This window comes from Neolamprologus multifasciatus, chromosome 11 (genome assembly GCF_963576455.1).
Source record: "Neolamprologus multifasciatus chromosome 11, fNeoMul1.2, whole genome shotgun sequence".
Lineage (NCBI taxonomy): Eukaryota > Metazoa > Chordata > Actinopteri > Cichliformes > Cichlidae > Neolamprologus > Neolamprologus multifasciatus.
The window spans coordinates 18,914,406-18,928,453 of NC_140449.1; the positions used below are offsets into that span (position 1 = coordinate 18,914,406).

The 14,048-nt window shown below is 36.2% G+C and overlaps 2 protein-coding genes across 4 annotated transcripts; both read right to left on the bottom strand.

Moving 5' to 3' along the window:
* Window positions 1-5,725: 5,725 nt before the first annotated feature.
* LOC146508203 (female protein-like) lies at window positions 5,726-11,598 on the bottom strand. Of its 2 annotated transcripts, XM_085177589.1 has the most exons (5): window positions 11,244-11,598; window positions 11,026-11,080; window positions 9,483-9,585; window positions 9,097-9,394; window positions 5,726-7,996 (listed from the first exon to the last, which is right to left on the bottom strand). In XM_085177589.1, the coding sequence occupies exons 2-5, from the start codon at window positions 11,078-11,080 to the stop codon at window positions 7,778-7,780; spliced, it is 675 nt and encodes a 224-aa protein (XP_085033715.1). In that variant the 5' UTR covers window positions 11,244-11,598; the 3' UTR covers window positions 5,726-7,777. The 2 variants fall into 2 exon arrangements, with proteins under 2 accessions (XP_085033715.1, XP_085033714.1); XM_085177588.1 differs by having other exon boundaries at window positions 9,483-11,598.
* Window positions 11,599-11,703: 105 nt separating this feature from the next.
* Window positions 11,704-13,839, bottom strand: LOC146508204 (C-reactive protein-like). 2 transcript variants are annotated; one of them, XM_085177590.1, is made up of 5 exons: window positions 13,738-13,839; window positions 13,497-13,551; window positions 13,283-13,385; window positions 12,891-13,188; window positions 11,704-11,998 (listed from the first exon to the last, which is right to left on the bottom strand). In XM_085177590.1, exons 2-5 carry the CDS (start codon window positions 13,549-13,551, stop codon window positions 11,786-11,788), a joined length of 669 nt encoding a protein of 222 aa, XP_085033716.1. In that variant the 5' UTR covers window positions 13,738-13,839; the 3' UTR covers window positions 11,704-11,785. The 2 variants fall into 2 exon arrangements, with proteins under 2 accessions (XP_085033716.1, XP_085033718.1); XM_085177592.1 differs by lacking the exon at window positions 13,738-13,839 and having other exon boundaries at window positions 13,465-13,551.
* Window positions 13,840-14,048: the final 209 nt, after the last annotated feature.

The window sequence follows — 14,048 nt, forward strand, 5'->3', positions numbered from 1 at the left end:
TGTTATTCACATCATCAAAGTAACCTTCACATTTTCCCCAAAACACAGTGTAACAGCATCACCACTCATAACCTGTAAACACAGTTTTCTTCACACATAAACCCAGAAATCCTGTAGTAGGAAAAAACATCAACCAGCTGTCCTGGTATAAATCACATGATCAAATCACATGAAGAACTGTAATGCTGTAGAAAAGAAAATGCAAATGTTAGCGCTGCGCAGATGTATACACTCTTTCTCACAGTTTCCTCTGTGAGCAACACAAGGTAGTGAATAACACCCCTGGTAGATGCACAGACACAGAAAGTGGCACCTAAAAGGTTAAATCATCACGCAACCTCAAATGTTGCTGGCATCTTTCTGCTCCTGTAAAAGCAAACACACATAGATTCATCCACCCCTTTGTCCTGTCTAGGTGGAGGTTAACCTTGAGTAGTGGTCAAGTCTTGTCAGCTTTTGTCAGCTTTTACCAGTCAGTCAGTTTTTTTTCTCCTTCACTCATTCATTCATACATTCATTCTTTCTTTGCTGATAGTGGAACCTATCGTCGCATTTAGTTTCCACTCTCAGCAAAATGACGTCATTTCAAAAAGAAAAAAGAAGAACTTTAGATCGGATTACCTCGCTGAATCCTTTTTGGACAGGAACTTACTTTGTCCCCAGATAAGTGACTTTCTCCTGAGCCCATTTTAATGTGGAGAAACTCACTTGTAACAATTTTCTCGACGACGTGTCGTACAGCACTTTCTGTTCTAATCGTGCAGATCTGCTCAAACGACAGAGATTATCGAACAAAACTTTCAGTGCACTGTGAAAGTAACAAAATAAAAAGGCCTTGTTAAGTCATGACACATGCCCCTCATCTCAGGAGGATAAATCATACCATTAGCATGGTTTATCATACCACCATACTAATTGGCAGGCTCAACTTCACAACAAAAAAAAAAATCATCAGCTAGATTAACTCCAAACCAACCATCAGCTGCACAACACACAACATAACCCTAATATGTTATTAGCTATGAGTTAAATCCCCAGGTCTGTGCTCTTCACTCATTTAGGCCACAGACCCATTTTATTCAGTTTTCCTTTTTCCCCGTCATCACAAAACATGTGACATGTTGTCATGCACTTCACAAAAGAAGTTTGTTCTGACGTATTCAGAGTTGTGTATCTAGGTCTGATCTACAGGATTCACTCGCACATCAAAACAGGAAACTCAGTGTTTTAGAGCCTCCACTCAACACACAACAAACTCCAACACATCCCATTCACTTGTGCTAAAATTCAATCACCTTTCCTTAATCTAAGAACGATCAACTAATTTGCATATCAGCTATTAACCCACCAAGATGACAGGACTTGGTCACACACACACTGTTATTTTACACTAACAGTGTGTGTGTGTGTGTATATATATATATGTATGTATATATGTATATATATATATATGTGTATATATGTGTATATATGTGTATATATGTGTATATATGTGTGTGTATATGTGTGTATATGTATATATGTGTATATGTATATGTATAAATATATGTGTGTGTGTGTATATATATATATATATACACAATTCAGAAGGAAAAGAAAGTACAGCCACCTTAACTCTCTGGCTCTTTTCCATTAGACAAAAAGCCTTTGTCAAGATCAACAATGAACTGTAATTTTGAGTTCATGCTTTCACAGCTTCTCCATTCTAGCTGGAATCGATGTGCAATTCAGTTGGAGCATTCATGATTACACCATGTCCTGGTAAATAACAGTGTGCAACATGTTTTTCACTGGTTTACTGTAAACGTGACCATTTTAAGAAGAATGAACTTTAAAGGTCAGGACTGTGCTGGTGTTAAAAATATTGTCTTCTTATTTTAGAAAAAGTTTTAATGGAGTTGCTGAGAGTGGATGAGAGGAATTAGGTTGATCAGTAATTCTAAATTGCCCATAGGTGTAAATAGTTGTCTGTTTCTCTGTGTTAGCCCTGCAACAGACTGGCGATCTGTCCAGGGTGTACCCTGCCTCTCACCCAGTGGTAGCTGGAATTGGCTCCAGCCCCTCCTGATGACCCTGATGAGGATAAGGAGAAGAAAATGGATGGATGGACAGTGTGAGAGAAAGTTAAAATAAAAATTCAAATGATAAAAATTCAATAATGTGGGTGATAAAACTCATAATAATAAAACAAGGAAATAAATCAGTGTATATGCAATTTAAAAAAGATAAACACATCCTTGCATCATTAACTTGAGGCATTAAGGACTACAAGCAGACCAACTAAAAGGTAATTTGGCTGAAGTCCTAGTCATATGGGACGTCAAAATAAAACAGACTACAGCAGCTTACAAAGCGTTTCTTTCTAAAATCCATGTGCAAACCAAGAAACTGGGAAAGCTACATGTAACTGTCAGTGGTGTTAGATGCCTCAATCTGCTAAAGGATGCACTATATTAGAGATGGAAGAGATAGAGAAGAAATAGGGGAGGCATGATTAGATAACTATCACCAGCTGCGCCAGTCAGCCTCCCCTGGCATTACTCATGAACCCACTGCACCTCTCCTGCAGCTGATCCACAGACCACACCCCACCATCATAATATGGTACTTTAATTTAATGCCACCTTTTCAACAAATGCAACCAAAGTTTAGGATCGTGCTCCAGTCCTCTGGTTTTTCATGCTGCAGTTATCTGATCTTTTCGTTAGTTAGAAGTCCAGAATTTGTTTATTTAACTAGCATTGATAAGAGTTAGAAGCTCTTTTGTGAGCATCTTTTTTTGTAAATGTGTGCATTTTGATATGTGAGACAGTATTTCCTGATTTCTTTCTTTTTTCCTTTACGGTCTTTTTGCTTACCCTTTTCCCGTCAGATTTAAATTAAATAAGGATTGATTACTTGTGATAAGCAGCTGTCGGTTGTCTGATAAAATCATCGCTCTTGATTAGCTGAAATGGCTTGTCTAAGCACAACATCAAGGGCCTATTTGTACTGTCACATCCAAATATTACACCATGTCTTCAGAGGACATCTGTGATGTGTCTGTCATGGAGAACAGAATCATGAACTGGAGGGATGAACCCTGGAGAGGGATCAGACTGAAACGACTAGGCAGAGCACACTGAACTCAGCAGGGAAAGACTCCCCAAGTTTCACCTCCAGACAGGATGAGACGTAGTTGGCAGGCAAGAAATGGAGCAAAACCTTTGAATCGGTTTGAGGAACATTTGAATAGTTTTTACGCTCAGGTTTGAAGCTGGTTTTAGATATAATCATGAATATAAAATGCTGTACTATTTTAATATTGTGTTACTACTGAAAAGAAATGAGTACTATTATTCTTTGTTACCCTTCTTAACAAGAGAGTGCAGAACAACAGGTGTAACTGGTCCTCAGGTATTCATACATTGAAGCATCTTTGTATATATCTGTGCCCAAGACATTGCTATTGTTTAGAATATGCAATATATCAAACTACTACAATACTACTCTTTCATAATTTATAACTTCATAAAAAAGTTGCATATTTTTCTAAAGCAATTGGAGTCTGCATCAAATTTTAATGGCTTCATCTATTGCTCATGCTCTACCTCCATCAAGTTTCAGGAAATTTAGTTAAGCATTTTTTCCCCAATCTTATCTTGCTGAAAGACAAAGAGAAAGATAAACATACAAAAACAGAAGAAAATGACTTTTCTGTGACGGTTCTGGGAATCGACTCTGTATTTGTAAAACATTTGTTATTAACAAGATTTAAATGCAATGCGGGTGTTCTTATCAGTTTCTCAACACAAGAGGGAATGTTTCATTCTCACAAATGTTATCACAAAGTAAAAAAAGACTCTAATACTACAGAGGTAGCAGTAGGAGGTGTGGTATTTCATCAACAAGAACCACACTATCATAATGAAAATAACAGATAAATAATAATAACTAGCTAAGCCAAAGGCTGCATTTTGAAGTAGGCCTCAGTGGGGCCTGGCATCTGTGAGAGAGGATGACAAATAAAGAATGAGGAAGGGAAGAGCAAGAACGAACATATATGCCAGCATTTACATGCCTATGATGGGAAGAGGAGTGTTTCAAGTGTGAACCTGCTTCTCAACTTCATATGAAACAATGTGAATAAACAACTGTCAACAATATAGTGTGACATAACAGACATAAAGAGGAAATGGCACGAGATGCAAGTTATTCTCTGAGAAGTTTGTTATAAAACAGCATTTGTATGGTGCAGCAGAGGACAACACTAAGCAGTGACCTGCATAAAGAGCCTTAGGCAACTGTCAGAGTGTCAGACTTTACCTTGTAACCACTGAGCTGCTGTGCAGAAATTTGGCAATGAAAAACATAAAATGTAACGGCCTGTCAGTAAAACCACAAGCCATGATGGTGATGAAACGGTGAACAAAATATTAATTATACCTATTATCTTGATGGTAATGTTCCTTCATATAAGGGAATCATGATTTCACTACACACAATAGTTTTATTTTCCCTCTGTGCGTGCAGAAGTCTGGTGAATTACATTTATGTCTAGGAAACATTTTTAAGTAAAACCAGGGAATGACAAAAATCCTAAAAACTTTTTTGTGCCATGTAAAATAAATCCGTTTGCATGACTGGTTCGTCTTTCATGTGGGATGTTTTACAGGGTGAAAAAAGTTAAAACTACTACTACTGAAATGAAGATCACAAGCACACATACACATGCACAGGGCTACATCAGGGTTTTTAAAAACAGTAATGTCCTTGACACAGAGCTGAATACAGTCACTATTAAGTAAAAAAGTGAGGATAGTTTATTGTAACGTAACCAGGATGTAATGATAAAATCAAATGATTAGAATAGTAATAATTAAAGGTAAGAAAAAATAATGAGTCTGTAGTATAAAAATGTTGCCATTTCCAAAAACATAAGGATATGCATGTGCTGAGCAAGTGAGGGATGAAATCACCATCTGACCAATCAGATCTTTGGATATAGTGCCACAATTACTGCATTATCCCTCAGACCTCTTAACGTCCCTCTTAGACCTCTATATGCAGAAATCTATTTACCAGATTAGTGCAAATGCACATGCTAGGGATGCAAGGGGTGCACTGGTACTTACACCCTCACTCAACATGAAATAAGCACACTAAAGTGAATTAAGGGTGCCCTGGTGGTATTAAGTGTCATATTTTAGTTCTAAATCAAACTAAAAAATTAAAGAAAAACATATAGATGTGGATATTTAATGCAAATGCACATAAAGTATGTGTGCAAAATGATCAAAAAAGTTTGTAATTCAATCCATAAAATGCACAATACCTGATTTCTGTTTCAAGTTAATCTCTCTGTGGACCTCTACAGCACTACCACCACACCTGCTTTATTTGGATCCTTGGAAACATTTTATTTTTTTCCTTATCACTAGTTTCAGCCATCATGTCAAGGATCATCACTGATGTCGAGAGCTTGGTCACCATGTGTGGGCCAGAGGGCAAATAACAGTCTTCTGTGGAAGGGCCCAAAGGCAACATCAGGTAAGCAGGATTCTTGTTATTTTCTGTAACATTCACAGGGCTATACAACATGTGTGTGTGTGTGTGTGTGTGTGTGTGTGTGTGTGTGTGTGTGTGTGTGAGAGAGGAAACTTAGCGCAAACAACCTGAATTGTGACATAAGACCTCATGTCTTTGTAGCTCACCACGCACTGAAAAGGCAGGAGGTTTTTTGCTATTTTTGTCTGTAAAACACAAGGAGAACCTCATATGCACAAAGACCAAAATCTGCACGCAAATGATTGAGTGCAGAGAAGATGAGAGAGAGAGGAGTCTGGTGTTACATGACAATACATGCAGCACCTTTTTTGCCCAAAGCTCAACATTTAGCCACCGAGATCGCATTATCTAGCATCTAACAATATTACCTGCACACACAATTTACAATCCCTTTGCACCAACTTGGATTGAATTATTCTTCTATTATTCATTTCAGCCTATTTCTTGGGTGCACTATTGTGTTTGTGGGTGTTTTCAGGCAAACATAAAAACAAACATCTTAGAAAATCAAAGTTTTTACTTTTCAATTTCTTAAAAATGAGACAGACCTGAGTTTTTAGATATATAAATTTACATTACATTATGACCTCAGCCCAGCAACCAGACCCTAAACTTCAATAAGTAGTAAAGGCAGAATGATTTGCAGCATTTTAGCTTTCATTTCTAGCTTTACATGTTTCTACAGTAATATCACCTTGGTGATTGTGTTTATTTTGTGTTCACATGTGAAAACTAAAACAAAGAACAAAGATTGATGTGGGTCCTCAGGGATTTGTGTTGGTGTTTTGAACTGTAGGTTTATATTGTTAACTGGTAATTGCGTGACAATATATTTCAGGTCATTTTACAAAGTAATGTGAAAGTAATGATTAGTGTAATGAATTACTTTTCAATTATTATAATTTTAATATTATTTTTATTTAATTTTTATTATAATTTCCACTGAGCTCACTGCATGATGTTTGGTATTGTTAGATTATCTCCGGCAAGTTTGGACTTAATCTTCTCATCCTTTCACAGTACGATACAGGTAAAAAGTTGAAGGATTTTGTGCACATATTTGATTTAATTCGCAGTTCATTTAAAATCTTTTTTTGAATGCAGTGTCAGCACCTTATACACAGCAGTGCAGGGTGGTGCTTTTTATACTGTGGCTGCTGGTATAAATGGTTCATTTTTCATTGCATTCACTGTCTCTTATTAACCCCGATTCTTTTGTCCCCGTGATAGAACAGAGAAACCCGACTCATAGTGTGTTAAAACATTTATATTTCTTTTTATTCAATCATCTTCCGGAAGAGAGAGACCCCTGCACAGCCCAAACGCCAGTTGCAGGATCTCTAACATTAGAATCATAAACTGTGCCTCATATAGGTTTTATTTTGGTACTTTACACGTCACACAGTTTCAAACATTGCTTATATGGCAAAGTTCCTCTTTTCTGTGTCTTATCTATTAATATGCCTGTGCACTTAAACTGGCTGAGTACTTTGTGAGTCAAAAGTGGCCTTGCTCTACAAGCCTTCATTATTAAAGTACATAAAACAATATAATAGGAAAATAAGGATACTAAGGATATTGATTTCATGACACTCTTCAACAATGAGACCTCTGGCTACGGTCCACTAATATGGTGTTTATAACACCACCCAGTTCTCCTGCTTTTTTTGTGATTGTCCAGTAAAAGTGTTGAATTATCATACTATTACAAAAGACATACATATGAAATTAATGCATATTGAATAGAATTTAAATGTTATTATAAAAAGCAAAACGTCTTGCTTTGATCATGCCTCCAGTACACAATTAGTAAAAAAAACCAACAACCCCAACATAGATAATTGAAATGGAAAACAGTAACACAATTTGTTATATGTATAAAAAGATAACATATTTGTCAAAATTATTTCAACACTGAGCATTTTATAAAATATGCTGTAAAAATTTACGTCAGTAATGCAGCACTCACTATACAATAAAAAGATTCAAGAAACAGTGCAGTTACGCCAAAAAATTATCAGACAAATAGAAAAAACAAAGAAAAAGTGTAGAAAAGTAGAAATTCTTAAAAAAAAGACTTGATTTTAGATATATACATTTACATTGCAACACATAGACAGTAAAGTTTTTGTACTTTTTCAGAAAATTAAAATTTAAACCTTTGACTTAAACATAAAATCCAACTTCAGATATTGATTTTTAAAATCTTGTAAGAATTCAGAATTCTTGCCTATTGACACAACTCTTGTTTGTTTTCTATCAGCACTCTTCCAACTGTCTGATACTCAAACGCATACCAGTTCAGCACATTGCCTGCTGTGAAGCTCAGATTATTCGAGTAGTTCTGGATCTCACAGGAGGAAAGTGTGTGGTCCCACATGTGGACATCGGACATCATGCCAACAAAGGACTGATTGATGTCAAATCCCCCACCATGGGTATCCTGTTCCTGAGAAATGCCAAAGAGTTTAATTAGAAGATGTATTGTGTTCCTCTGGTGGATCACTAGCGATGACCTTTCACAAGACATTCATGTAAACAATTCCCAGATTTTTAATCAGTCTGATATCCATTGTGAAGTGGCAGATCAGATAGTGTCAAATGTGCTAGTAAGCTGTAAACTCAATTCATTCTAAGGAATGGGTCACAAAATGCAATCAACAAATTTGTGAACACACGTTTGGCCAACAGTGTAGTTCATCAAATTGTTTCTATGCTTTTTGTCCAGTAGTCATAAAACAATATTTACTCATCTGGATTCAAGGAACAAACAGTGCTTCCAATTTGATAAAGCATCATTCAGTTAATATCTAGAGGTGTGAGTTGGTTGCACAAGTCAAAGTACAAATCACTCATAACGCACTTAAGAGAATGCAATACGTGTCAATCTGGCAGCACAGCTATTTTGTTATATTTTCATATTTTTGATATACCTAACTGTATGGTCTCAAGCAAAATCATCTACAGTTAGACATCAGTCAAGCTGCAATCACTGGCTAAAAACAGTTTGGTGATATCACTGACACATCTTTAAATTGTATGATCTAATAAACTTTGAGTATTTCATTTATGTGTTTTAGTATTCAAATGTATAATTTCTTCTAGCCCCAGAGTATATTATACATATATTGGAGACAGTGTAGTACAGAAATGTCTGGAGTCTCTAGGATCATAGCAAATGGCAACTGTAAGAAATATTTAAATTTGGTCACTGGGAAAATGTGAAAAAAAAGTTTAGTGTAAAATACATCAAACACTTTTTTCAGCACTTCCAGATTACAGGTAAAACTCTTGAAAACATGTAGCCCACAAAACATACTCTAAATATAAAGGCTCTTATGCCGCAATGGACCACATGTCCATTGAAGCGCCTTGAGGCGACATTTGTTGTGATTTGGCGCTATATAAATAAAATTGAATTGAATTGAATTGAAATGTCCATGAACATGAACAAATGGATCAAAATTTGAATTTGTATTATATTTGTCAGTGTCTGTTTGTTTGAAGATAAAGTAAAAGTTTGCCTTGTGTGGTGCTTTGTAAAGGTACCTGTCCTAAGACAATGATAATGGGTCCATTGATGTTGGATCCAGAGCTGGTGAATTTTCTACTTGAGGGGACTCCATCGACCCACAGCTGCATGAGTCCAGAAGTAGCGTCCCAAGTGGAACAAATAGAATGCCATGTGTTCAACTTGTAGGCAATCCCTTCAACTGTATTCAACTTGCCCCTGGCCCACAGGTCAAATAAGCCATTTGCAGCTTTCTTGAATATCAGGAAGTTATTGTCAGCAGAGGGTGTAGCCAGAGAGAACAAGGAATGGTCTCTATTGAGGTCAGTAAAGGACCTAAAAGCAGTGAAAAATGGATTTAATAGTCTGATATGCGGTTGTTACATGTTTCTTTATTTAATTCAGTTTGTTTAATTAAAAATACCTGAAACACACGGTTATAGCCTTCAGATCGTTTCTTGATGTAGTCACCCTCACATGAGCTGTATTGGTTTGTTGTGGGAAGGTGAATATTTTATTTGCCAGATCTTTAAAAAAATAGAGAAACATATGAATAATGCAAATAGAAAAGGAAGTAATAAGCAGCATACTATAATAAAAATGAATTAATAAAAAAATATTTGAGAAAATTTAAAATCAAAACAGAAGAATGATTTTTGTTGAAGCTGTTTGTCTTTACGGCAAAGTTTGCCCTCCACAGAGCATCAGCACTAGTGCAGCTAATGCGTCACAATACAACAACACTTCACATTCACATTAAATATTAACTATAGGAATTCTGTTCCTGAGAAATGGCCGAGAGATGAATTAGCAGGTGTATTGCACTGTTATGTATTTTTTCACTCTTATGTTTTTATGACAGATGACAAAAAGTCTCATAGAAGAATAATGAGCTTTTTTGGAAAACATATTGCAGACATGCAATGATTTATGCAATATGATTTTTCATTGATGCAATATTTTATCATTACCAATGCGCATTCAAATTAAATGTATACAAATTTAATTGGTAGTGAAAATGTTAAATGCAACCTTTAAAAGCTTGAATTTTCCCTCCATAATACCTGCCCATATCTGTGTGCCCTGAAACATTCTAGCTGGAAACTCAGATTATTGCATATTTATTTTTGCCATCGTTTGATTATTTCTGACAGATTTGGAATTCATCCCTGCCTCTAACACTAAGTATCAAATGTATTTAAAAAAAACAATTACAATAATAGGTATAGAATTTGAAAGGAAGGAAAATTGGTTTAGCCATAAGTTTTGCCAAGTGAACGTATGGTGTGGTGTTTAAACGTATTCTGTCTCTTGTCATCGTAAGCTGTGTGGCAGGCAGTGTATGGACGCAAATGCAGGACTGAGATGGAGTATTAAACCTAAAGGCGGCAGTTTTTATTCACTGGCAGAAAAGGAACTTAAAAACACAATACTTGAGCACTAGAAAATAAAACCAAAACTCAAACTAGGAAGGATGATCTAAACTGGGAGTTCATGACGAGACCAAGGGAAGCGAAATTAGAAACACTAACATGAGATAGGACCTTCAAAGTAAAACAGGAAGCACACGACAGGCACAGACTTGACACTGAGCTAAACCTACACTGAACACGAGGACACAGGAACAAAACATAAGAACCAGAATTTACATAACATAGAAGAACTAGAAATACAAAACTAGAAGTCATAAGCCACCATGATGAAATCCAAGACCAAAAATAATAATACAAAAAACTGAAACACCGGGTCACCGACCCAGGACCGTGACATCTATTCCTGCTTTCCTTTTGAATAAGGATGAAGGAGTTGGTATATATCTAAAATGGTAAACATGGACACCTCTAATGTTAGTATTTATCACCACAGTAGACTACACACTCTAAGTCTAATACACCTTCATTGTTATTAATTTTGGTTGCATATGTTAAATACTTAATAATTAAGATAAATAAAAAAACAAAAGGTACTTTGAGGGATTGCAGTGCACGATGTCAGCATCACCAGTAGAAGCACCAGCAGCATCTACAAAGACATACAAACATACCAATTCACATTGTTTATTGGTACTGGTGATACAAACAAATCTGATGTCACTTTCATCATCCGCACCACAATACAGGTAAAAAAACGGAAGGATTTCTGCACATGCAATACATTTAGTTTCAATATGAAAATCATATCTTACCTTGGATACAGTGTCAGGATAGAGCCTTCTATACTCTGGGTCCTTTTGTGAATGGTTTGTTTTTTAACAGTGCAGAATGGTTCCTTTTATACCATGGTTGCTGCTGTAAATGGTTAATTTTTTATGGCAGTCATTGTTTCTGTAAATTTCCAAGTCCCTACTTTCCGCACGTGTGTTTACAACTTACGGGATTAGATCCGAGGAATCTGAAAACTTCCCCTTCACGCCTATAGTGAAGTTTGAATCAACAGTCACTAACATTCATGTCTTTGGGTTATAGAAATAAGTTAGAGTATGCGGAGTAGAGTCTGTTTTGACAATATTGTCAATTATAAGTGACACAAAAGTGTGCATTTCATTCTTACAAATGAACCAGAGAAGAAAAAGGGGTACGTATCAATACATTACACACAAAGCCCAGCTTTGAAAACTCCAAAATATGTAATAAAAAAATGCAATATAAGCTTTAAAACCATTTTTATTGTGTAACATATTAATAGTATAGATTGGAAAAATTCTTTACATTGGGCATAAAATTGGTATTAACAGGTTTGCTTGTCTTCTATCAACACTCTTCCTGTTATCTGAAAATCCAGAGCATTCCAGTTCAGCACATTCCCCAGAGAGAAGCTCAGCTCATCTGAGTAGTTCTGGATCTCACAGGAAGACATGGTGTAGTCCCACATGTGGACATCAGATATCATGCCAATAAAAGACTGATTAATATCAAATCCTCCACCATAGGAATCCTGTTCCTGAGAAATGCCAAAGAGTTGAATTAACAGTTATATTGCACTGTTTCTGACTGACACAATGTCACAAATAAGGAGAATGAGAATATTTGGAAAACATAAATAAATAAATGCTGTGAAATTTAGAAACATTTAAATTATATAACATAATAATAGTATTGTTTTTCCAAGATACAGTGGCTTGGCTTGTGAACTTTTCCACATTTTCTCACATTGTCACTCTATTTAGTCATTAGCTCTCATCAGGCAATGTCTATGGGCAACTGACTGCACTCAGACCAAAGGGGGCTGAATAATTACGCACACCCCACTTTTCAGTTATTCATTTGTAAAAAATGTTTGGAATCATGTATGATTTTCGTTCCACTTCTCACGTGTACACCACTTTGTATTGGTCTTTCACATGGAATTCCAATAAAATTGATTCATGTTTGTGGCTGTAATGTGACAAAATGTGGTAAAGTTCAAGGGGGCCAAATACTTTTGCAAGCCACTGTAAGTAGTCTGAGTCACCTTAGCATAGTACATAAAATGGAAATGGGGAAATCTAAAGCAATGCTGATCCCAAAAATACTAAAACCAAACCAGGAAAAATGCTTCACTGGAAGTTTGGAGCTGCACTCCTTATGGATATCAGCACAGGTTCCAGACAAGTATTGTCAGGTCTTGTACTCTTTTTGTTAAATATAAAATTGTGGTTTTCACTTTAATTCTTGTCTTTAATATAAAGTGAACTTGAAGCACTAGTATGTTGGTTACAGATCCAGACCTTCAGCCTGTTTCCCCATCGTTCTGTGCTAAGCTAACATAATTAAGACCAGACTCTCAGACCAAATCACTGTACTTTATCTAATATAGCAACTGTGCACCAGTCACAGTGGTGTTTGAACTGTACCTGTCCTAAAACAATAGACATGGGTTCAGTGATGTTGGATCCAGAGCTGACGAATTTCCTGCTGGAAGGCTTTCCATTTACCCACAGCTGAATTATTCCAGAGGTAGCATCCCAAGTGGAACAAATCGCATTCCACGTGTTCAGCTTGTAGTCTTGCAATGCAAATTTAGCATTTTTGTCCCTGGCCCACAGATCAAACAAATCACTTTCATCTAGTTTGAATATCAGAAAGTCATTGGAAGCAAGCGATGTTGCCAAAGAGAAAATAGGGTGGCCTCTTCTGAGGTCTGTAAAGGATCTGTAAGAAATGACAAGACACTGACATACACGATGATGCTTATGATTATGATGATGATTATTATTACTGTTTGATTTTGCATATTCAACATTACCTGAGACAGACAGTTACAGCACTTAAATCTTGTTTTGTTGTTAACAGCTTCGTGTGAGCTGTGTTTGTCGCTTCTGGGAAGGTGAACATTTTACTTTCCAGGTCTTAAAGGAATTAGAGAAATAAATTAATAACATGATCACTTTGATAACTTTCCGTGATGCTGATAACCAGACCACACACCTAGTGTTTAATGACTTAATACATAAATTTACTTTGAGGAGTGGCAGCACATGTTGTCAGCGTCACCAGTAAAAGCAGCAGCGCCATCTGATACAAAGAAAATACAATAATTCAAAACAAACATTGCTCAAATGTTCACCTTTCAACTTTAGTACGGAAATAAGGTGTCTGTCACTTAAGGCAACCTGCTACAATATATAATGCAGGCAGAAAAGTTTTAAAACTTTTGTGTGGAAAGCATTAATTTAATTTGCCATGTGTATCATGTCTTACCTTGAATTCAGTCTCAGGAGGTTGTGTTGCATGAGGCCAGCGAGGGAGTGAGTTTTATAGTGGCAGTGTTTGTTAGTGAAAATAGGTCTTTTCATTGAGGTCATCGACTCTGGGTTTGTTCTACCCTTAGATCAAGAACAAAGCACATTTTGTAATATTACCTCTGTAAACAACCTCTGGATTTTAAATCAAACAATCAACATGACTGGAGTACAGACTTTGATACAAGGGTTTTTTCCCAAAGTGTTGCATTAACTTTGTAGGAATTTTAACCATTCTGATTAATTGCCCCCCAATTTTAACTGAAAACT